Source organism: Ovis canadensis, chromosome 26, assembly GCF_042477335.2.
Source record: "Ovis canadensis isolate MfBH-ARS-UI-01 breed Bighorn chromosome 26, ARS-UI_OviCan_v2, whole genome shotgun sequence".
NCBI classification, from domain to species: Eukaryota; Metazoa; Chordata; class Mammalia; order Artiodactyla; family Bovidae; genus Ovis; species Ovis canadensis.
In genome coordinates this window covers 50,221,278-50,247,629 of record NC_091270.1, presented here as the reverse complement: position 1 = coordinate 50,247,629, position 26,352 = coordinate 50,221,278, and the positions used below count along the sequence as shown (strand labels likewise).

Genomic DNA, 26,352 nt, shown 5'->3' with positions numbered 1-26,352 from the left:
TCCATTGTGTATATGTAGCACAGCTTTCTTATCCATTCATCTGCTGATGGACATCTAGGTTGTTTCCATGTCCTGGCTATTATAAACAGTGCTGCGATGAACATTAGGGTACATGTGTCTCCTTCTATTCTGGTTTCCTCGGTGTGTGTGCCCAGCAGAGGGATTGTTGGGTCATAAGGCAGTTCTATTTGCAGTTTTTTAAGGAATCTCCACACTGTTCTCCATAGTGGCTGTACTAGTTTGCATTCCCACCAACAGTGTAAGAGGGTTCCCTTTTCTCCACACCCTCTCCAGCATTTATTGCTTGTAGATTTTTGGATCACAGCCATTCTGACTGGTGTGAAATGGTACCTCATTGTGGTTTTGATTTGCATTTCTCTGATAATGAGTGATGTTGAGCATCTTTTCATGTGTTTGTTAGCCATCTGTACGTCTTCTTTGGAGAAATGTCTATTTAGTTCTTTGGCCCATTATTTGATTGCGTAGTTAATTTTTCTGGAATTGAGCTGCAGGTGTTGCTTGTATGTTTTTGAGATTAGTTGTTTGTCAGTTGCTTCATTTGCTATTATCTTCTCCCATTCTGAAGGCTGTCTTTTCAGCTTGCTTATAGTTTCCTTTGTTGAGCAGAAGCTTTTAATTTTAATTGGATCACATTTGTTTATTTTTGCTTTTATTTCCAGTATTCTGGGAGGTGAGTCATAGAGGATCCTGCTGTGATTTATGTCAGAGAATGTTTTGCCTATTTTTTCCCCTAGAAGTTTTATAGTTTCTGGTGTTACATTTAGACCTTTAATCCTTTTTTAGTTTATTTTTGTGTATGGTATTAGAAAACGTTCTCATTTCATTCTTTTCCAAGTGGTTGACCAGTTTTCCCAGCACCACTTATTAAAGAGATTGTCTTTTCTCCATTGTATATTCTTGCCTCCTTTGTCAAAGATAAGGTGTCAATAGGTGCATGGATTTATCTCTGGGCTTTCTATTTTGTTCCATTGATCTATATTTCTGCCTTTGTGCCAGTACCATTCAACAGTCTTCTCCAACACCACAGCTCAAAAGCATCAGTTCTTTGGCATTCAGGCTCCTTTATGGTCCAACTCTCACATCCATACACGACTACTGGAAAAACCACAGTTTTGACTATACAGACCTTTGTCGGCAAATTAATGTCTCTGCTTTTTAATATGCTGTCTTGGTTTGTCATAGCTTTTCTTCCAAGGAGCAAGCGTCTTTTAATTTCATGGCTGCAATCACCGTCTGCTGTGATTTTGTAGCCCAAGAAAATAAAGTCTCTCACTGTTTCCATTGTTTCACCATCTATTTGCCATGAAGTGATGGAACTGGATGCCATGATCTCAGTTTTTTGAATGTTCAGTTTTAAACCAACTTTTTTACTACTCGCCTCTTTGACTTTCATCAAAAGGTTCTTTTTTTATTTTTTATTTTTACTTTATTTTACTTTACAATACTGTATTGGTTTTGCTATACATTGATATGAATCCACCACGAGTGTACATGTGATCCCAAACATGAACCCCCCCTCCCACCTCCCTCCCCACAATATCCCTCTGGGTCATCCCCGTGCACCAGCCCCAAGCATGCTGTATCCTGCATCGGACATAGACTGGCGATTCGATTCTTACATGATAGTATACATGTTTCAATGCCATTCTCCCAAATCATCTCACCCTCTCCCTCTCCCTCTGAGTCCAAAAGTCCCCTATACACATCTGTTCATTTTTGCTGTCTTGCATACAGGGTCATCATTGCCATCTTTCTAAATTCCATATATATGTGTTAGTATACTGCACTGGTGTTTTTCTTTCTGGCTTACTTCACTCTGTATAATCGGCTCCAGTTTCATCCATCTCATCAGAACTGCTTCAAATGTATTCTTTTTAATGGCTGAGTAATACTCCATTGTATATATGTACCACAGCTTTCTTATCCATTCATCTGCTGATGGACATCTAGGTTGTTTCCATGTCCTGGCTATTATAAACAGTGCTGCGATGAACATTCGGGTACATGTGTCTCTTTCAATTCTGGTTTCCTCAGTGTGTATGCCTAGCAGTGGGATTGCTGGGTCATATGGCAGTTCTATTTGCAATTTTTTAAGGAATCTCCACACTGTTTTCCATAGTGGTTGTACTAGTTTGCATTCCCACGAACAGTGTAGGAGGGTTCCCTTTTTTCCACACCCTCTCCAGCATTTATTGCTTGCAGATATTTGGATCACAGCCATTCTGACTGGTGTGAAGTGGTACCTCATTTTGGTTTTGATTTATGCATAGAAACTAATGAAAATGAAAATACAACAACCCAAAACCTGTGGGACACTACAAAAGCGGTGCTAAGAGGAAAGTCCATAGCACTACAGGCATACCTCAAGAAACATGAAAAAAGTCAAATAAATAACCTAACTCTACAACTAAAGCAACTAGAAAAGGAAGAATTGGAGAACCCCAGAGTTAGTAGAAGGGAAGAAATCTTAAAAATTAGGGCAGAAATAAATGCAAAAGAAACAAAAGAGACCATAGCAAAAATCAACAAAGCCAAAAGCTGGTTCTTTGAAAGGATAAATAAAATTGACAGACCATTAGCCAGACTCATCAAGAAGCAAAGAGAGAAAAATCAAATCAATAAAATTAGAAATTAAAGTGGAGAGATCACAACAGACAACACAGAAATACAAAGGATCATAAGAGACTACTATCAGCAATTATACGCCAAGAAAATGGAAAATGGGGAAGAAATGGACAAATTCTTAGAAAAGTACAACTTTCCAAAACTGAACCAGGAAGAAATAGAAAATCTTAACAGACCCATCACAAGCACAGAAACTGAAACTGTAATCAGAAATCTTCCAGCAAACAAAAGCCCAGGTCCAGACGGCTTCACAGCTGAATTCTACCAAAAATTTCGAGAAGAGCTAACACCCATCCTACTCAAACTCTTCCAGAAATTTGCAGAGGAAGGTAAACTTCCAAACTCATTCTATGAGGCCACCATCACCCTAATACCAAAACCTGACAAAGATACTACAAAAAAAGAAAACTACAGGCCAATATCACTGATGAACATAGATGCAAAAATCCTCAACAAAATTCTAGCAATCAGAATCCAACAACACATTAAAAAGATCATACACCATGACCAAGTGGGCTTTATCCCAGGGATGCAAGGATTCTTCAATATCCGCACATCAATCAATGTAATTCACCACATCAACAAACTGAAAAATAAAAGCCATATGATTATATGAATAGATGCAGAGAAGGCCTTTGACAAAATTCAACATCCATTTATGATAAAAACTCTCCAGAAAGCAGGAATAGAAGGAACATACCTCAACATAATAAAAGCTATATATGACAAACCCACAGCAAACATTGTCCTCAATGGTGAAAAATTGAAAGCATTTCCCCTAAAGTCAGGAACAAGACAAGGGTGCCCACTTTCACTGCTACTATTCAACATAGTTCTGGAAGTTTTGGCCACAGCAATCAGAGCAGAAAAAGAAATAAACAGAATCCAAATTGCAAAAGAAGAAGTAAAACTCTCACTGTTTGCAGATGACATGATCCTCTACATAGAAAACCCTAAAGACTCCACCAGAAAATTACTAGACCTAATCAATGAATATAGTTAAGTTGCAGGATATAAAATCAACACACAGAAATCTCTTGCATTCCTATACACTAATAATGAGAAAGTAGAAAAAGAAATTAAGGAAACAATTCCATTCACCATTGCAACGAAAAGAATAAAATACTTAGGAATATATCTACCTAAAGAAACTAAAGACCTATATATAGAAAACTATAAAACACTGATGAAAGAAATCAAAGAGGACACTAATAGATGGAGAAATATACCATGTTCATGGATCAGAAGAATCAATATAGTGAAAATGAGTATACTACCCAAAGCAATTTACAACTTCAATGCAATTCTTATCAAGCTACAAGCGATATTTTTCACAGAACTAGAACAAAAGTTTCTTTAGTTCCTCTTCGATTTCTGCCATAAGCGTGGTGTCATCTGCATCTCTGAGGTTATTGTTTTCTCTCCCAGCAATCTTGAGTTCAGTTTGTGCTTCATCCAGCCCGACATTTCGTGTGATGTACACTGCATATAAGTTAAATAAGCAGAGTGACAATATGCAGCCTTGACATATTCCTGTCCCAATTGTGAACGAGTGTGTTGTTCTGTGTTCAGTTCTAACTGGAGGCAGGTAAGGCGGACTGGCATTCACGTCTATTGAAGAATTTTCCACAGTTGGTTGTGATCCACACAGTCAAGGGTTTTAGAATAGACAATGAAGCATAAGTAGAGGTTTTTCTGGAATATTGCTTTTTCTATGGTCTAATGGATGTTCGTTAATTTGATCTCTGGTTCCTCTGCCTTTCTAAATCGAGGTTGAACTTTTGGAAGTTCACAGTTCATGTACTGTTGAAGCCTGGCTTGGAAAATTTTGAGCATTACTTTGCTAGGGTGTGAGATGAGTTCACTTGTGTGGTAGTTTGAACATTCTTTGGCATTGCCTTTCTTTGGTATTGGAATGAAAACTGACCTTTTACAGTTCTGTGGCCACTGCTGAGCTTTCCAAATTTGCTGGCATATTGAGTGTAGCACTTTCACAGCATCATCTTTTAGGATTTGAAATAACTCAACTGGAATCCATCACCTCCACTAGCATTGTTCATCGTGATGCTTCCTAAGGCCCCCTTGACTTCGCATTCCAGGATGCCTGGCTCTAGGTGAGTGATCATACCATCGTGGTTATCTGGGTCATGATGATCTTTTTTGTATAGTTCTTCTGTGTATTCTTGCCACCTCTTCTTAATATTTTCTGCTTCTATGAGGTCCATACCATTTCTTTCCTTTATTGTGCCCATCTTTGCATGAAACGGTCCCTTGATATTTCTAATTTTCTTGATTGCAAATATACTAAATAGGTATTGATTAGATTCCCCACACCTTGCATTTCATACCCATGACTCATTTATTTTGCAATTGGAAGTTGTATCTTTTCATCTTTTTCACCTATTTCTTTCCTTCCCCAGATGCCTCCATTCTGGAAGCCACCTGTTTCTTCTCTATATTTATAACTCTTGTTTCTGTTGTATGCTTTTTCATTTGTTTTTGGATTCCACATATAAGAAAAATTATAAGGTATTTGTGTTTCTCTGTCTGACATATTGTGTGTGTGTGTCTGTGTGTCTGTGTGTGTGTGTGTGTGCTGACTTGTGTCCAGCCCTTTACAACCCCATGGACAGTAGCCTGCCAGGCTCCTCTATCCATGGAATTTGCCAAGTAAGAATAGCACAGTGAGTTGCCATTTCTTTCTCCAGGGGATCTTTCCAACTGAGGGGTCTAACCTACATCACTTGTTTTCCCTGCATCATCAGACATTTTCTTTACATGAGAAGCCCATTTGACATATTATACTTCGCCAAGGGACTCTCAAGAGTCTTCTCCAGAACCAAATTTGAAGGCATCAGTTCTTCAGCATTCACCCTTCTTTATGGTCCAACTCTTACATCCATACATGACTACTGGAAAAACCATAGCTTCGACTATACAGACCTTTGTAGGCAAAGTGATGTGTCTGATTTTTAAGATGCTGTCCAGGTTTGTCATAGCTTTTCTTCCAAAGAGCAAGCATCTTATAATGTTGTGACTGCGGTCACCGTCTGGAGTGATTTTGGAGCCCCCCAAAATAAAATCTCTCACTGTTTATACTTTTCCCCCATCTATTTGCCATGAAGTGATGGGACAAGATGTCAAGATCTTAGTTTCTTTAATGTTGAGTTTTAAGAAAGTTTTTTCACTCTTCTCTTTCATCTTCATCAAAAAGTTCTTTCATTCCTCGTTTCCTGCCATTAGAGTGGTATCATCTTCATATCTAAAGTTGATGATTTTTCTCCTGACAACCCTGATTCCAGCTTGTGTTTCATTGAGCCTGACGTTTTGCATGATGAATTTTCCACAGAAATTAAAGAAACAGGGTGACTATATACAGCCTTGACATATTCATTTTGAATCGGTCTGTTGTTCCATGTTCAATTCTGATTCTGTTGCTTCTTGCCCTGCCGTGGAATTCCTTAGAATTCCACAGCAAGAATACTGCAGTGGGTAGCCATTCTCTTATCCAGGGTATCGTCCTCACCCAGGGATTGATCCCAGGTCTCCTCCACTGCAGGCAGATTCTTTACCATCTGAGCTACCAGCGAAGCCCTTGGTGGTCTTATTCCTATGTATTTCATTCTTTTCGATGTGATAATCCATGAAACTTCTTCTTAAATTTCTCTTTCTCATTTTCACTGCTAATGTATAGAAGTGCAACAAATTTATCCATATTAATTTTGTAGCCTGCAACTTTACCAAATTCATTGATGATTTCTAGTAGTTTTCTGAAACCATCCTTAGGATCCTACATGTACAATATCATGTCATCTGCAACCAGTGACAGTTTAACTTCTTCTTTTCCAGTTCGGATTCCCTTTACCTTATTTTCTTTTCTTATACCTGTAGTTAGGACTATCATGGCATCATGTCCCATGACTTCATGGCAAAGAGATGGGGAAACGCTGGAAATAGTGTCATGCTTTATTTTGGGGGCTCCAAAATCACTGCAGATGGTGATTGCAGCCATGAAATTAAAAGACACTTACTCCTTGGAAGGAAAGTTATGACCAACCTAGATAGCATATTGAAAAACAGAGCCATTACTTTGCCAACTAAGGTCCGTCTAGTCAAGTCTATGGTTTTTCCAGGGGTCATGTATGGATGTGAGAGTTGGACTGTGAAGAAAGCTGATTGCTGAAGAATTGATGCTTTTGAACTGTGGTGTTGGAGAAGACTCTTGAGAGTCTCTTAGACTGCAAGGAGATCTAACCAGTCCATTCTGAAGGAGATCAGCCCTGGGTGTTCTTTGGAAGGAATGATGCTAAAGGTGAAACTCCAGTACTTTGGCCACCTCATGCAAAGAGCTGACTCACTGGAAAAGACTCTGATGCTGGGAGGGATTGCAGGCAGGAGGAAAAGTGGATGACAGAGGATGAGATGGCTGGATGGCATCACCGACTCAATGGACATGAGTTTGAGTGAACTCCGGGAGATGGTGATGGACAGGGAGGCCTGGTGTGCTGCAATTCATGGGGTCACAAAGAGTCAGATGCGACTGAGAGAAAGAACTGAACTGAACTGAGGACTTCCAATCTATGTTGAATATATATGGTGAGAATGGACATTCTTGTCTTTTTCCTGATCGTAAAGGAAATGCTTTCAGCTTTTCACAATTAAGTATGATGTTAGCTGTAGGTTTGTCATATATGGTCATTATTATGTTGAGGTACATTCCCACTCTGCCCAGGTTCTGGAGAGCTGTTATCATAAATATTGCTAAATTGTATCAAAAGGTTTTTGCATTTATTGGATTATCATCGGTCTTTATTCTTCAATTTGTTCATGTGATATATCACATTGATTAATCTGTATATATTGAAAAATCCTTCCATCCCTTGGATGAATCCCACTTGATCATGGTGAATGATCTTTCTAATGTATTAGTTGGATTTGAACTGATAGTATTTTGTTGAGCACTTTTGCATCTGTACTCATCAGCGATATTGGCCTGTAATTTTGTTTTTTGTGATATCTTTGTCTGGTATCAGTGTGATAGTGGCCTCATAGAAAGAGTTTGGAAGTTTTCCTTCCTCTACAATTTTTGGAACTGTTTCAGAGGATAAGTGTTAACTTCTCTAAATGTTTGATAGAATTTACCTGTGAAGCCATCGGGTCATGGACTTTTGTTTGTTGGAAGTTTTTAATCGTAGTTTCAATTTCAGTGCTTGTGATTCATCTGTTCATATTTTCTGTTTCTTCCTGGTTCAGTCTTGGGAAACTGTATCTAAGAATTTGTCATTTCATCCAGGTTTTCCATTTATGATCCTTTGTATTCCTGTGGAGTCAGTTGTATCTTCCTTTTTTTCATTTCTAATTGTATTGTTTTGAGTCCTCTCACTTTTTTCTTTTTTTTAATTTTTATTTTTACTTTATTTTACTTTACAATACTGTATTGGTTTTGCCATACATTGATATGAATCCACCACGGGTGTACATGCATTCACAAACATGAACCCCCTCCCACCTCCCTCCCCATAACATCCCTCTGGGTCATCCCCGTGCACCAGCCCCAAGCATGCTGTATCCTGCATCGGACATAGACTGGCGATTCGATTCTTACATGATAGTATACATGTTTCAATGCCATTCTCCCAAATCATCTCTCCCTCTCCCTCTCCCTCTGAGTCCAAAATCCGCTATACACATCTGTTTCTTTTTTGCTGTCTTGCATACAGGGTCATCATTGCCATCTTTCTAAATTCCATATATATGTGTTAGTATACTGTACTGGTGTTTTTCTTTCTGGCTTACTTCACTCTGTATAATCGGCTCCAGTTTCATCCATCTCATCAGAACTGACTCAAATGTATTCTATTTAATGGCTGAGTAATGCTCCATTGTGTATATGTACCACAGCTTTCTTATCCATTCATCTGCTGATGGACATCTAGGTTGTTTCCATGTCCTGGCTATTATAAACAGTGCTGCGATGAACATTGGGGTACATGTTCTCTTTCAATTCTGGTAGCCGTGGAATTGCAGTTCTACTGTCTTCTTCTGTCTGCCTTCAGGTTGTTGAGGAAGGAACTGATGGGAGGAACTGGTGGTGTGAAAAACTGAGTCTTGCTGTGATGGGTAGGGCCTGCTTGGTTACACTTGATCCTGTTGTCTTCTGAAGGATGAGCCTGTGCTCCCTCTTTGCTAGTTGTTTGGCCTGAGGTGATGTAGGCCAGGAACCTACAGGCTCTATGGTAGGGCAAATGGTGACCTCCAAGAAGACTCTTGCCAAGGGGCACCTCCTAGAACTGCTGCTTCAAATGTCCCTGTCCTGGCAATGAGCCACTGCCAACCCATATCTCAGCAGAAACTTTCCAAACCTAGCTGGTAGGTCCGATTCAGTCTCCTATGTGGTCACTGCTCCTCTCCCCTGGGTCTTGTTGCACACAAGGTTTTGTTTGTGCCCTGCAAGAATAGAGTCTCTGTTTGCCCCAGTTCTGTGCAAGTCCTGCAGTCAAATCCTGCTCTCCTTCAAAGTCAGATTTCTTGGGGATTCCTAGTCACTTGGCTAGATCCCTGGGTTGTGAAGCTTGACAAAACAAGGTTCACAAGGGGCTCAGAACCTTCATAGCAATGGGAGAACTTCTTTGGTATTGTTTCTCTCCAGTTTGTGGGTCACCAAGCATCAGCTGGATATGGGATTTCATTTTGTCATGATTGAGCTCTTCCTAACACCTTGTTTGAAAAATCAAAACAAACAAAACACAACAATCAACAAGAGAAAACTCCTTTGTCTCTGGACATGGAGTATCCATTTTTGTTGGTTCCATCATCCTCCTGTTGATGTTTGTTCAACAGCTAGTTGTGATTTTCTTTGTAGGGTCCCTTTGGATTTTCCTAGTTTGAGTTCCTTAAGCTTCTTAAATCTGCATGTGCTCAGATTCTTAAGGTTTGTGACACTGATTTTCTTGAATAAGCTCTCTATCCCTTTTTCTCTTCACTTTCTGAGACACCCATAGTGCATATGGTAGTTATTTGGTCACAGTCTTCTTTTCTACATTTTGTTTTTCTTTTTCACTTCTGTGAAAAAAACTGTTTCATTTGACTTGTCTTCATTTCTGATTGCTTCCTTTGCCTGAAAAAGTATCATTTTAAGTACCCTCAGTAAATTTTTAAGTTTATAGTTTGCATTGATATGTAATCAGGATTATTTTTTTAATATTTTATTACTCTATCGATATTTATTTCGGATATTTTCAGATACTTCAGTTCAGTTTGGTCACTCAGTCGTGTCCGACTCTTTGCGACCCCATGAATCGCAGCACGCCAGGCCTCCCTGTCCATCACCAACTTCCAGAGTTCACTCAGACTCATGCCATCGAGTCGGTGATGCCATCTAGCCATCTCATCCTCCGTCGTCCCCTTTTCCTCCTGCCCCCAATCCCTCCCAGCATCAGAATCTTTTCCAGTGAGTCAGTTCTTCACGTGAGGTAGCCAAAGTACTGGAGTTTCAGCTTTAGCATCATTCCTTCCAAAGAAATCCCAGGGCTGATCGCCTTCAGAATGGACTGGTTGGATCTCCTTGCAGTCCAAGAGACTCTCAAGAGTCTTCTCCAACACCACCGTTCAAAAGCATCAATTCTTCAGCACTCAGTCTTCTTCACAATCCAACTCTCACATCCATACATGACCACTGGAAAAACCATAGCTTTGACTAGACGGACCTTTGTTGGCAAAGTAATGGCTTGCTTTTCAATATGCTATCTAGGTTGGTCATAACTTTCCTTCCAAGGAGGAAGCATCTTTAATTTCATGGCTGAAATAAACATCTGCAGTGATTTTGGAGCCCCAAAAATAACATCTGACACTGTTTCCACTGTTTCTCCAACTATTTCCCATGAAGTGATGGGACCAGATGCCATGATCTTCATTTTCTGAATGTTGAGCTTTAAGCCAACTTTTTCACCCTCCTCTTTCACTATCATCAAGAGGCTTTTTGGTTCCTCTTCACTTTCTGCCATAAGGGTGGTGTTATCTGCTTATCTGAGCTTATTGATATTTCTCCCAGCAATCTTGATTCCAGCTTGTGCTTCTTCCAGCCCAGTGTTTCTCATGATGTACTCTGCATATAAGTTAAATGAGCAGGGTGACAGTATACAGCCTTGATGCACTCCTGAGGCTTGATCATGCCTTGGCATTGCCGGGGACCAGCGTGAGAAACTCCGCCCATGGCACACTCCTGTTCCTATTTGGAACCAGTCTGTTGTTCTATGTCCAGTTCTAACTGTTCCTTCCTGACCTGCATACAGGTTTCTCAACAGGCAGGTCAGGTAGTCTGGTATTCCCATCTCTTTCAGAACTTTCCACAGTTTATTGTGATCCACATAGTCCAAGGCTTTGGCATAGTCAATAAAGCTGAAAGAGATGCTTTTCTGGAACTCTTTTGCTTTTTTGATGATTCAGCAGATGTTGGCAATTTGATTCTTGGTTCCTCTGTCTTTCTAAAACCAGCTTGAACATCTGGAAGTTCACGGTTCACATATCGCTGAAGCCTGGCTTGGAAAATTTTGAGCATTACTTTACTAGCATGTGAGATGAGTGCAATTGTGCAGTAGTTGGAGCATTCTTTGGCATTGCCTTTCTTTGGGATTGGAATGCAAACGGACCTTTTCCAGTCCTGCGGCCATTGCTGAGATTTCCAAATTTGCTGGCATATTGAGTGCAGCACTTTCACAGCATCATCTTTCAGGATTTGAAATAGCTATACTGGAATTCCGTCATTCCACTAGCTTTGTTCGCAGTGATGCTTTCTAAGGCCCACTTGACTTCACATTCCAGGATGTCTGGCTCTAGGTGAGTGATCACACCATCGTGATTATCTTGGTCGAGAATATCTTTTTTGTACAGTTCTTCCATGTATTCTTGCCACCTCTTCTTAATATCTTCTGCTTCTGTAAGGTCCATACCATTTCTGTCCTTTATCAAGCCCATCTTTACATGAAATGTTCCCTTGGTGTCCCTAATTTTCTTGAAGAGATCTCTAGTCTTTCCCATTCTGTTGTTTTCCTCTATTTCTTTGCATTGATCGCTGGGGAAGGCTTTCTTATCTCTTCCTGCTATTCTTGGGAACTCTGCATTCAGATGCTTATATCTTTCCTTTTCTCCTTTGCTTTTCACTTCTCTTCTTTTCACAGGCATTTGTAAGGCCTTCTCAAACTGCCGTTTTGCTTTTTTGCATTTCTTTCCCATGGGTATGGTCTTGATCCCTGTCTCCTGTACAATGTCACGAACCTCATTCCATAGTTCATCAGGCACTCTGTCTATCAGATCTAGGCCCTTAAATCTATTTCTCACTTCTATTGTATAATCATAAGGAATTTTATTTAGGTCATACCTGAATGGTCTAGTGGTTTTCCCTACTTTCTTCAATTTAAGTTTAAATTTGGCAATAAAGAGCTCATGATATAAGCCATAGTCAGCTCCCGTTCTTGTTTTTGCTGACTGTATAGGGCTTCTCCATCTTTGGCTACAAAGAATATAATCAATCTGATTTCGGTGTTGACCATCTGGTGATGTCCATGTGTAGAGTCTTCTCTTGTGTTGATGGAAGTGGGTGTTTGCTATGACCAGTGCGTTCTTTTGGCAAAACTCTATTAGCCTTTGCCCTGCTTCATTCCGCATTCCAAGGCCAAATTTGCCTGTTACTCCAGGTATTTCTTAACTTCCTTCTTTTGCACTCCAGTCCCCTATAATGAAAGGGTCATCTTTTGGGGGTGTTAGTTCTAAAAGGTCTTGTAAGTCTTCATAGAACCATTCAACTTCAGCTTCTTCAGCTTTACTGGTTGGGGCATAGACTTGGATAACTGTGATATTGGATGGTTTGCCTTGGAACCAAACAGAGATCATTCTGTCGTTTTTGAGATTGCATCCAAGGACTGCATTTTGGACTCTTTTGTTGACCCTGATGGCTACTCCATTTCTTCTAAGGGATTCCTGCCCACAGTGGTAGATATAATGGTTTCAAGATACTTCAGATACTTAAGGATAGGTAATTATGTAAAGCCAATTAAGTTAGTTGATTCTATCATTACACTAAAATGGAAAATTATTTTATTGTATCAATAGATGCAGAAAATGCATTTGGCAATTTTAAGACCTTCTATGATTAAACTCACCAAAATTGTAAGAGCAGCACACTAGAACTTCACAAAGATCATTTAGAAAAAAATAGAATGTACATCAAATTTAATGTTTAGAGATGAAGTGCTTCCCACTAAGATTTGGAACAAGGCAAGAATTTAACTTGCTGTTCTTATTCAGTTTTGTGCCCATGTGCAAAACTGATGACACCAAATATTGTGAGGACTTGGAGCAATAGGAACTGTCATTCATGTTGATGAATTAGAGTTTAGACAGTTTGGTGATCTCTTATAAAATTCAACATTGCCTTACTTCATGATCTAGTAGTTATCCCCTATAACATGTAGAAAATTTCACTGAAAACTTGTACCCATAGAAAGTTGGACCTGATTGCATATAGTAACTCTATTTATAATTGCCAGAAATTAAAAGCACACAACATGTTCTTTAATACATGAGTGGATAAAGAAAGTTGAGACACAAAGAAAAATTTTATTCAGTATTCAAAAAATTAGTCATCAAGCAATATAAAGACATGGAGGAATTTTCAATGCATAGTGGTTAGTAAAAGAAGCCAGTTTGAAAAGTCTACACACTGTATCATTTCAAATCTATTACACTCTAGAAAAGGCAAAACTATGGAGATAGTTAAAAACATCATTGATTACCAACCAGGGCTTTGTGTGTTGCTTTCATCACTACTCAAGTTTTATTTTTTAATGCTAGTATTTTTCCTTTAGGAAAACATTGATTTTATCCTACAACTATTTCTGACATTAAAACTGACTGTCAGTTAAACTCTTAAGAATCTGTGTATTTTCAAAGTGTTTAAATAAAAGTGTTGTAGTTACTGAAACAATGATGAATCTTCTCAGAATATTTTTTCAGTTTATTATAATTAAATCAGTAACATGTAATGAAAACATATATTAATAGTATTGTTTATATATGAATGCTATTTGTATTGAAAGTATTATTATCCTAAAAGAATAACAAAATCTAACTTTGCCAATGTTCTTAAGAAAATAATGAGCTTTATATAAAAGTTTATTAAATTAGTATTTGCATTTAGATAATATAGCCACAATTACATGAAAAAAACAGGGATTGAAAAAAATAACTTGAACAACCATTCTGTTTTTTATTTCATTTAGTATTCAAAGATGATAACTTTAGAGGCATTTTCAGTTCTTTTCGCGCAATTACTTGGAATTATGCTGGGATTAAAGTATAACAATAACATCTATGAATGTTCCTGTCCAGGAATTGCATGTATAATGAATCCTGAAGCAATGTAAGATGTGACTTTTATCAAAACTTTGTCTTCTTTTGGGAGATATTTATAGCATTTCTTGATGTACGATATCTTTGATATAATATAGATAAAAGCATTTTTACTAAATACCTATGAATTATTTTAATGTTTATTAAAAGGAATAAGTATTTGATATTGTAGAAAATGTGCTTCTTGTTTCTATGTTCAGCGCTGTAGTATCAAGTCTTTGATGATGAGTTCTTGTGAAGCACTGGAATCTTGATGTGAGATTTATTCATCCTATCAAAAAAATTTTAGCATGTACAGTTACAAGAATTGTGTTAGTCTATCATGTGGATGATTAACAAGATAGAAAAGTGTTATATATTTTATATTAGTCTATCAGGGACAGAATTTTAAAGTCAACATGAGAATCAGCAAAATTTAAATGATTTACATTAAGTGCCTAGAGAAAATAAATAGGGAATACATGGAGAAGAGAAACTTTATGACAAAAAAGGAGGGTCTAGGAAGCTTTTTTGGAGAAAGCAATGGCACCCTACTCCAGTACTCTTACCTGGAAAATCCCATGGATGGAGGAGCCTGGTAGGCTGCAGTCCATGAGGTTACTAAGAGTCGGACACGACTGAGCGACTTCCCTTTCACTTTTCACTTTCATGCATTGGAGAAGGAAATGTCAACCCACTCCAGTGTTCTTGCCTGGAGAATCCCAGGGATGGGGGAGCCTGTTGGGCTGCCATCTATGGGGTTGCAGAGTTGGACATGACTGAAGCGAGTTAGCAGCAGCAGCAGCAGCAGGAAGATTTCTATGAGACAAACTCATGTTGGAACCTGAAAGAGAAGAAAGAAGTCTGGTCACATGAAGAACTTGTGGAAAACTTTTCAGGGAAAGACAGTGAAGTGATACATGGATATGAAGAAATGTGAAAAACTCAAAAGACTGGAAAGGATAAAACAAACCAAAAGAAATGACTGAAATTATATGGAAGAATATTAAAAGCATAGAATATTTTTTTAAAGATGGTAAAATACAATCAGGTTAACGAATCATGATTCAGAGAAAGAGGTCCAGGAAGGACTAGAAAATGTAGGAAAGGAGCTAAGCAAGCAATCATGATGCAGTAATGCCATGATCTTCGTTTTCTGAATGTTGAGCTTTAAGCCAACTTTTTCACTCTCCTCTTTCACTTTTGTCAAGAGGCTTTTTAGTTCCTCTTCACTTTCTGCCCTAAGGGTGGTGTCATCTGCATATCTGAGGTGATTGATATTTCTCCTGGCAATCTTGATTCCAGCTTGTGCTTCTTCCATCCTGGCGTTTCTCATTATGTCCTCTTCATATAAGTTAAATAAGCAGGGTGACAATATACAGCCTTGATGTACTCCTTTTCCTATTTGGAACCAGTCTGTTGTTCCATGACCAGTTCTAACTCTTTCTTCCTCACCTGCATATAGGTTTCTCTAAAGGACTCTACCAAAAACTGTCAGAAGTAATAAGCATATTCAGGGAAGTTACAGTATGCAAAGTTAATATATAAAATACTTTGTATTGCTATATACTAAAAACAAATTATCAGTAGTAGAGATTAAGAATGCAATCCCATTTACAATAGCATTAAAAAGAATAAATTACTTAGAATAAATTTAAAAGCCAAGAAAGTGAAAGATGTGTATGGAGAAATATAAGACATTGAGGAAAGGAATTAAATAATACTCTAGGAAACAAAAAATACTTCATGCTCATTTATTGGAAGAATTAACATTGTTAAAGTATCCATATAAGGACTGGAAAAGGTAAATCCTTACCCCAAATTCCAAGAAGGGTAGTACTAAAGAATGTTCCAACCATAGGATAATTGCACTCATCTCCCATGCTAGTAAGGTCATGCTTAAAATCTAGCATGCTAGGCTTCAGTATTATGCAAACTAGGAACTCTCAGATATCCAAGCTGGGTTTAGGAAAGGCAGAGGAACCAGAGATCAAATTGCTAACATTTGCTGGATCAGAGAGAAAACAAGGGAATTCCAGAAAAATATTAACCTCTGTTTCATCAATTGGGCCAAAGCCTTTGACTGTGTGGATCATAATAAACTGTGGAAAGCTCTTAAAGAGACAAGGATACTAGACCATCTTACCTGTCTCCTGAGAAACCTTATGCAGGTCCAGAGGAAACAGTTAGAACCCTGTATGGAACAACTGATTGGTTCAAGGTGGAGAAAGGAGAATGACAAGACTGATTGCCGTCACCCTGTTTGTTTAAACTATAGGCTTAGCACATCATGAGAAATGCCAGGCTGAATGAGTCACAAGCTGGATCAAGATAGGTGGGAGAAACATCAACCACCTCAGATATATGGATGATACCACTCTAATGGCAGAAAGTGAAGAGGAACTAAGGAACTAAAGAGCCTCTTGATGACGGTGAAGGAGGATAGTGAAAGAGCCAGCTTAAAATTAAATATTAAAAAAACTAAGATCATGGCGTCTGGCTCCGTGACTTCATGGCAAATACAAGGAGGAAAAGTGGAAGTAGTGACAGATATCCTCTTCTTGGGCCCTAAGATCTTTGTGGACAATTGCTTCTAGGCAGGGAAAAAGTGAAGTCAGTCAGTCGTGTCCAACTCTTTGGAACCTCATGGACTGGGGCTTACCAGGCTCCTCTGTCCATGGGATTTTCCAGGAAAGGGTACTGGAGTGGGTTGCCATTTCCTTCTCCAGAGGATCTTCCCAACACAGGGATCGAACCCAGGTCTCCCACCTTGCAGGCAGATGCTTGACCGTCTGAGCCAACAGGGAAGCTATGTCAAACTTAGACAGTGTGTTGAAAGCAGAGACATTACTGTGCCAACAAAGGTCTGTATAGACAGGGCTATGGTCTTCCCAGTGGTCTTCTACACTTGTGAGAGCTGGGCCTTAAAGAAGGCAGAGCACCAAAGAATCGATGCCTTCAAACTGTGGTGCTGGAGAGTCCGTTGGACAGCTAGGAGATCAAACCAGTCAATATTAGGGGAAATCAACCCTGAATAGTCACTGTAAGGACTGAAACTGAAGCTGAAGCTCCAGTATGTTGGGCATCTGATGCACATATCCAGCTCATTGAAAAAGTCCCTCATGCTTGGAAAGATTGAGGGCAGAAGGAGAAGAGGGCATCAGAAGATGAGATGGCTGGATGGCATCACCAATACAGGGGACATGAACTTGGGCAAATTTTGGGAGATGGTGAGGTACAGGGAGGCCTGGCATTTTGCAGTTCACAAAGAATTGGACACAACTGGCTGACTGAACAGCAAAAATCTATATTATCCAAATCAGTCTGCACATTCAAATTGCAATGATACCTTTCCCAGATATAAAATCAGTTCAGTTCAGTCACTCAGTAATGTCTGACTCTCTGCAACCCCATGAATCACAGCACGCCAGGCCTCCCTGTCCATCACCAACTCCCGGAGTTCACTCAAACTCACATCCATCGAGTCACTGATGCCACCCAGCCATCTCATCTTCTGTTGTCCCCTTTTCCTCCTGCCCCCAATCCCTCCCAGCATCAGAGTCTTTTCCAATGAGTCAACTCTTCGCATGAGGTGGCCAAAGTACTGGAGTTTCAGCTTTAGCATCATTCCTTCCAAAGAACACCCAGGGCTGATCTCCTTCAGAATGGACTGGTTGGATCTTCTTGCAGTCCAAGGGACTCTCAAGAGTCTTCTCCAACACCACAGTTCAAAAGCATCAATTCTATTGTGCTCAGCTTTCTTCACAGTCCAACTCTCACATCCATACATGACTACTGGAAAAATCATAGCCTTGACTAGACGGACCTTTGTTGGCAAAGTAATGTATCTGCTTTTCAATATGCTATCTAGGTTGGTCATAACTTTCCTTCCAAGGAGTAAGTGTCTTTTAATATCATGGCTGCAGTCACCATCTGCAGTGATTCAATCCTAAAATTTAATAGACCCTGAATAGCCATGGTAACCTTGAGAAAGAACAAAATTGGTGACACCATATGCCTGATTCCAGGACTAAGATAGACAAGATACAAATGATCAGTGAGCATTTGTGTCAGAATATAAAAAGATGTTCAAAGAATTTGGATATACACTTATGGAAACAAAACAGTTTGAAGGAGTCTTCCAACAGGCAAATCTAGGACAATCTGAAAGTCATATGTAATGTTCAGTTCAGTTCAGCTCAGTTGCTCAGACGTGTCCGACTCTTTGCGACCCCATGAATTGCAGCACGCCAGGCCTCCCTGTCCATCACCAGCTCCTGGAGTTCACTCAGACTCATGTCGATCGAGTCGGTGAAGCCATCCAGCCATCTCATCCTCTGTCATCCCCTTCTTCTCCTGCCCCCAATCCCTCCTAGCATCAAAGTCTTTTCCAATGAGTCAACTCTTCACATGAGGTGGCCAAAGTACTGGAGTTTCAGCTTCAGCATCATTCCTTCCAAAGAAATCCCAGGGCTGATCTCCTTCAGAATGGACTGGTTGGATCTCCTTGCAGTCCAAGGGACTCTCGAGTCTTCTAAAACACCACAGTTCAAAAGCATCAATTCTTCGGCGCTCAGCCTTCTTCACAGTCCAACTCTCACATCCATACATGACTACTGGAAAAACCCTCGCCTTGACTAGACAGACCTTAGCTGGCAAAGTAATATCTCTGCTTTTCAATATGCTATCTAGGTTGGTCATAACTTTTCTTCCAAGGAGTAAGCGTCTTTTGATTTCATGGCTGCAATCACCATCTGCAGTGATTTTGGAGCCCCCCAAAATTAAGTCTGACACTGTTTCCACTGTTTCTCCATCTATTTCCCATGTAATGTTAATTAAGGTTTAAAACACCTTTTAGTGTACTAGGAAAATTTGAGTCCATAGTCATATAAATACATGAAAATATTATTTTGAAGTGAATAAATATATTGAATGGATATATTAAAATAAGGTTATAAAAGATATATATACATAGTGAATATATTGAAAATAGAACTAGAAAAGTTATATGTACATAAAAGTTCTCCCCAAATAATTATTAAGAGATAAGTAGAGAAAGAGATATTAAAGTATAGACTTTAATTACCTAATCAAAATGACTTTTTTCAAAAACATAACAAGTTAGAATCATGTGCTGTTAGGATGCAATGGAGCACACAGACTCAGCAATATTTCTGTGGTGCGTTTAACAAGATACATAACTTCAGTCTAAGCACTGGGAAACATTACATAAACCTAAACTGAGGCACATTTTCCCAAATAATTAGCCTGAGACTATAAAACTTTTGAATGTCAAAAATGACACCAAAAAATGTAGTCAGTTAAACTAAGGAGATAGGAGTACTAAAGGCAGTGGTTGGTTCTGAACTGGATCTTTTTGCTGTAGAGTGCCAGTACCGTGATGAAGGGGAAATTGGAACCTGATAAAAGAATTAGATGTTAACAACATATCTTTGTTTCATGTTATTGAAGGTCTGTTTTAAGAGAATTCAGTTTTCTGTAAGAGTTATACATTGTAATTATTATTATTCAACTGGTTTAGGAAACAAAATTTGTTTCTCATGTCATTTCTCTAAGTATGAGTTTGTTACTAATTTAAACAAAAACCCATTAGACAGTGTACTAGAAATATGAAAATATCAAACTAGAAAGAATCTAGAGTTTATGTATTCTATATGCTTCATGTTGAGCTGTTTTAAATTTGTTACCAAAGTAAAAACAATTCTGACTTTTAATTAACTCAATCAACCATTGTGTTTATTCTTTCAGTTTTCTATATTATCCCTAGTATGTATCATTTTCTTAATAATAATTAGTTCCTCTTACTATAATGATTATAATCTTGACAGTGTTGTAAATAATAAGGATAGTAATAAAGAGTAAGTTGTACTTAAATAGAGCCTTTTTGTCAACAAGCACTCTTTTGTTTATTATATTCTCAATCATGCAACCTCCTTAACATCCTCTACTTATTAGATGTCTGTTATACTGAATTTGTGGAGAAGGGAATGGCACCCCATTCTAGTACTCTTGTCTGGAAAATCCAATGGACGGAGGAGCCTGGTGGCCTGCAGTCCATGGGGTCGCTAAGAGTCGGACACGACTGAGCGACTTCACTTTCACTTTTCACTTTCATGCATTGGAGAAGAAAATGGCAACCCACTCCAGTATTCTTGCCTGGAGAATCCCAGGGATGGGGGAGTCCGGTGAGCTGCCATCTCTGGGGTTGCACAGACTTGGACACGACTGAAGCGAATTAGCAGCAGCATGCTGAATTTGAATAGAAATGGGCTTATTCTTTTATTACTAATAGAATTCAAAATTGAGCACTCTCCACTTAATAGCCACTTGACAATAGCCAAGCACTCTTCTTGGCTATTCTGTAAGTGAAGAAGTAAATAATTCACAGCAGTTATCGAAGAGTGTTACTTTGATACTGATTTTATTCCTTTTAACTAAGAAATACAGTTTAATTTCAGACGTTCCCATGGCATAAAGTTTTTTAGCAGTTGCAGCATAGATGAATTTAAACATACAACTTCACAGCCTAAATTGGAATGTCTTCAGAATCAAACAGTTCCAAAAGTGTTTCCACAAGGAAGACAATCAATTTGCGGCAATGGAGTTTTGGAACCAAATGAACAATGTGACTGTGGTGCCACGGAGGTTAGTGAAAAAGACTGATATTTGTTTTTGTGTTTGTCACATAATCTTACAAATGTAGATGTGACATAATTTTTTTAATTGTTCCATATAGTCAAACATCTAAGAAGGGAAGCTGTGGGGCATGTGATAACTGGCTCATCCAAAATTTGAAGTTGAATAATTTAAGAATAGGGTAAATGCAGCATGAGTTGAATGAAGATTTTCCTTACTGCGCAAATATTACCCATCTTTCCATATCATAAACATCAGTTTCAACAGGAGTATAATTATCACCTAAATGATCCATGAATTCCTTTAAAGTGACTGATTTAAATCACTGAGTTATTAAATGTATGCTGTTGTTCACATCCTCATCTTCTAATTACAGTCCTTGCATCGGGGGAACTTCATTTATTTTAGCTTGGTTTCAAATTGAATTAAAGAACAGAGACATCACTCTGCCCACAAAGAACCATATAGTCAAAGCCTTGGATTTCCCAGTAGTCGTGTATGGATGTGAGAGCTGGACCATAAAGAAGACTGAATACCAAAGAATTTATACTCTGGAATTATAAAGTTGGAGAAGACTCTTGAGAGTCCTTTGAACTGCAAGGAGATCAAACCAGTCAATTCGAAAGAAAATCACCTCTGAATAGTCATTGGAAAGACTGACGCTAAAGCTGAAGTTCCAATACTTTGGCCACCTGATGCAAAAAAACCAACTCGCTGACAAATACCCTAATGCTGGGAAAGACTGAAGGCAGGAGGAGAGGGGGACAACAGAGGATGAGATGGTTGGATGGCATCACCGACTCACTGGATAGGAGTTTGAGCAAGCTCTGGGAGATGGTGAAGGACAGGGAAGCCTGGCACGCTGCAGTCCATGGGGCTGCAAAGAGTCGGACACGACTGAGCAACTGAACTGAACTGATAGGTTAATGGATTATAATAAAGGCACCACCACATCTGTTACATTCCAGTGTCGTGTTATTTTTGGTCAACTCTCATCTCTCATTTTGGAGTCACTTTTTATGAACATTCTTGAGCATATTAACCACCTCAGTCAGTTCAGTCACTCAGTTGTGTCCGACTCTTTGAGACCCCATGGACTGCAGCACGCCAGGCTTCCCTGTCCATCATCAACTGCAGGAGCTTGCTGAGACTCCTGTCTATCGAGTTGTGATGCCATCCAACCATCTCATCCTCTGTTGTCCACTTCTCCTCCAGCCTTCAATCTTTTCCAGCATCAGGGACTTTTCCAATGACTCATTTCTTTGCATCAAGTGGCCAAAGTATTGGGGTTTCAGCTTCAGCATCAGTCCTTCCAATGAGTATTCAAGACTGATCTCCTTTAGGATGGACTGGTTGGATCTCCTTGCAGTCCAAGGAACCCTCAAGAGTCTTCTCCAGCACCACATTCCAAAAGCACCAAATCTTCGGTGCCCAGCTTTCTTTTTTCTTAATATAAATTTATTTATTTTAATTGGAGGTTAATTACTTTACAATATTGTATCGGTTTCTTTTGGACTCTGTGGGAGAGGGAGAGGGTGGGATGATTTGGGAGAATGGCATTGAAACATGTATAATATCATATATGAAACGAATCGCCAGTCCTGGTTTGATGCATGATACGGGATGCTTAGGGCTGGTGCACTGGGATGACCCAGAGGGATGCTATGGGGAGGGAGGACGGAAGGGGGGTTCAGGATGGGGAACACGTGTATACCTGTGGTGCTCAGCTTTCTCTATAGTCCAACTCTCACATCCATACATGACTACTGGAAAAACCATAGAGTTGACTAGACAGGCCTTTATCAGCAAAGTAATATCTCTGCTTTTTAATATGCTGTCCAGGTTGATTATAGTGTTTTTTCCAAGGAGCAAGAGTCTTTTAATTTCATGGCTACAGTCACCATCTGCAATGATTTTGGAGCCCAAAACTGTAAAGTCTTTCATTGTTTCCATTGTTTCCCCATCTATTTGTCATGAAGTGATGGGACAAGATGCCATGATCTTAGTTTTCTGAATGTTGAGTTTTAAGCCTACTTTTTCACTCTCCTCTTTCACTTTCATCAAGAGGCTCTTTAGTTCTTCTTCTCTTTCTGCCATAAGGGTGGTGTTGTCTGCATATCTGAGGTTATTGATATTTGTCCCGGCAATCTTGATTCCAGCTTGTGCTTCATCTAGCCCAGCATTTCTCATGATGTACTCTGCATAGAAGTTCAATAAGCAGGGTGACAGTATAAAGCCTTAACATACTCCTTTCCCAATTTTGAACCAGTCTGTTGTTCCGTGGTTGGTTCTAAGTGTTGCCTCTTGACCTGCATACAGATTTCTCAGGAGGCAGGACAGGTAGTCCAGTATTCCCATCTCTTTCAGAATTTTCCACAGTTTGTTGTGATCCACACAGTGAAAGGCTTTAGCATAGTAAATGAAGCAGAAGTAGATGTTTTTCTGGACTTCTTGCTTTTTCTATGATCCAGTGGATGTTGGCAAATCTAGGTCTTTAGTCTAGATTTCCATTATACATTGAGTGCTGTCAAAATATACTGTCTACTGCAGGCTCTCTCCTTGATTCTAGATTTTCGATATTAGGCTATCACATCACTGATTTTGTTTTATTTTCCTCAATATTAATATTTAGTGCAGGTTTAATATTCCATCTTCAGTAAATTCACTTGCTGTTTTTCATTAACATGTTTATATGTGAAGCATAACACATTCTTCTTGAAGAAACATGAAAAAGAAAAAATGATTATTATCTGATTCTTATAGATTTACAAGTGTTAAATAAGAATAGAATCTGGAATATACTTTAGTAATATGCCATTAGTGTAACTGCATTATGTTTCATTTTATAAATGACATTATACAAGTATCCAGGTATAATAAAATATCAGTAATAAATTACTATTCTATAAGAAAATAAAAACTTAATTAATTTTGGCAGAAGACATATATTCCCCTTATAGTTACATTTACAACATACTGCTCAAAATACTTAATGTAAAATAAAAATACATATATGTAGATATATATTTATATATATAACAGAAACATTTTACCCCTTCACGTATTTACTGGGATTAATGTGGAAGAAAATATTATACAGAAGCTCTTGGAACAAATCACAAAAGAAAAATGGCAATTTTCAGATTTCAGAATATCACAGTAATAAAAATATTTTTTAAAACCTGCCAAAATAGAAATAAGTTGTCATGACAAACTGCAAAACAATATAAAATATATTAGTGGCTAGGGGCTAATATTATTAATACAAAAGTGCTTAGCAATAAAAAAATAATAGAATATCTCAAAGAAAAGTATGCATAAACATATAAAATAAACTAAATTGTGAAGATATATGAAATTGAAACAGATATAAACACGTAGTTATTTGTGCCTATTCACTTTATTCATTTTAAAATATTACTTATAATATTGTATTGGTTTAACCTCCAATTAAAATAAATAAATTTATTTTTAAAAATAAAATAAAATAAATTTTTAAAAATATATTACTTATCAGTCTTATAGCACTCTTACACTACTAGACAACTCTATAAAGAGAAGGAAATAAATGTGTATTATGAAAGAGTTCTTAATATTTTTTAATTATTTGAACTAATAACTTTTAGAATCAATCTTTAATATTCAAGGGCTAAAAAGTGAAAAAAAATTTCTTTGAAATGACACAACCACAATATGCTATTGTTATTTGGAAACCTCTATTTTGTCACATCCAAAAACATTTAATAGTCACAGAATATCTTGAGGAGAATTGATAAGACAGATAAGTAGTTTACTAGTGGCTCAGACGGTAAAGAATCTGCCTGCAATGTGGGAGATCCAGGTTCGAACCTGGGTTAGGAAGATCCCTTGGAGAAGGGAATGGCTACCCACTCCAGTATTCTGGCCTGGAGAATTCCATGAACAGAGGAACCTGGCAAGGCTACAGCCCATAGGGTCACAAAGAGTTGGGCACGACTACACACACACACACACACACACACACACACACACACACAAATGAAAAAAATCTCAAAATATATTGTCCATATATTTATGAACACAAAAAGATGGAAGTAAGTTGCATTACATTTTAACAGTCAAATTCTTGAACATAGAATCATGAATGATTTCATTACCACATTTTTCTATATCAAAATACATTGTCTAGGTGAAGTGGTGTTAAAAATAGATAGACATAAAAATTATACTGCGATTGTAATTAGAGACATGGCTTAAGATATTATAACAATAAGTAAAATGATTTAGTTCAAAATTACTTAACTTGATTACCTTTGCTTTCAGACATGTGAGTATAGTAAATGCTGTGATCCTTTAAACTGTGTACTGAAAGGAAACGCAGAGTGTGGTTCTGGACCATGTTGTGGAAAAAACACTTGTAAGGTAAGTTTTCGAATATTACCTTATTTTCTTCCATGAAATTCCTGCTTTTGTGGGCTTTTTAGCTTTTTTTCACACAATTTTTACTCATCTTTCAAATATATAACTGTATGTTCCTGATTCATCCACTGTTGAGTTCAGAATTGAGAAGTCTTTAGATCTTTTCCAATCAAATTTTTAGCCCTACCTCTAACCTCATTGTTTCAATCCCTACTCAGAACTCATCCTATTATGCCATTTAATAACAACTTCAGGTAATCTGGGTGTTGTGAGTTCCTCTTGGTCATAATTGAATGTAGCTCCTCACAATCTACTTATGACAAAATTATGAATAAGCCACCCCACACACACTTGAGATACAATATTTGAATAGACAATTATAATTGTATACAATTATACAATTATAAGTAACCCCTCGCTTTGGAAGTAGCAGAAAAAAGGAATCCATAGGGAATAGTCAGCAATATGTAGCATATCTAACACTGAAGATTAACTTTGTGAATCACTCACTGAATCCTTGACTTCCCTTGGGAAGTTTTCCCTCAATTTTCCTTCATAACCACCTCTGATAGGACCCTGGGTAAGAGCTCTGTTCTAGGGAGGGCTTCATTTCAGCAACTTGCCTTTTTGTGTGTTACTTTTAGGAGGCTAAGACACACATGAACGCTGATTGACGAGAGGTTTTGTCATCAGGTCTGTTTTTCCACTGTCAATGAAAATCTCTCCCCACACCATTTCACCCTGTTCTCTGCATGCTCGTTTTCACTCAGTGGGCTAGTTCTTAAAGCCAATGTTCATTTGTTTCAAGGCACATTAATGTAGAGGCCAGGCTAGGGTTTCCACTTCTTAGCAATAAACTGTGTTGTTCTTTCCTTCCCCAGAACTCACATCTTTGTCTTTGTCTCCAAATCAGTGAGACAGAGCAGTTGAATTTTCTAAACAGTCCATTTCCATCTGGACTCCCCAGGTGGTGCTGAAGAGCCTGCCTGCCAGGAGAATCCCATGGACAGAAGAGCCTGGCCCCTGCAATCCGCAGGGTCACAGAGGGTTGGAGATGACTGAAGTGACTTAGTACACACCCACCGTTGCCCTCTACCTACATCTCAAAGGATAATTCTTTGCAACAGAGATAATTCCTGCATTTGGTCCAGTGAAAATTCATAGTATAAGTTTCTAGGGAGAGATTCGGGGTAACAGCATTGAATTCTGTAAAGAAGTTCCAACTAAAACCTGTAACTTCAGCTATCATCTTTTGTTTTTAACATC

The 26,352-nt window shown here is 38.4% G+C and overlaps 1 protein-coding gene across 1 annotated transcript in view; it reads left to right on the top strand.

Moving 5' to 3' along the window:
- LOC138430925 (A disintegrin and metallopeptidase domain 3-like) overlaps nt 1-26,352 on the top strand; it is a 100,793-nt gene that overhangs the window by 43,024 nt on the left and 31,417 nt on the right. The window contains exons 11-13 of the mRNA XM_069572947.2: nt 13,923-14,062; nt 20,511-20,697; nt 24,991-25,089. Of these exons, the coding sequence (XP_069429048.2) occupies nt 13,923-14,062; nt 20,511-20,697; nt 24,991-25,089 (426 nt within the window). The remainder of the gene's footprint in view (nt 1-13,922; nt 14,063-20,510; nt 20,698-24,990; nt 25,090-26,352) is intronic.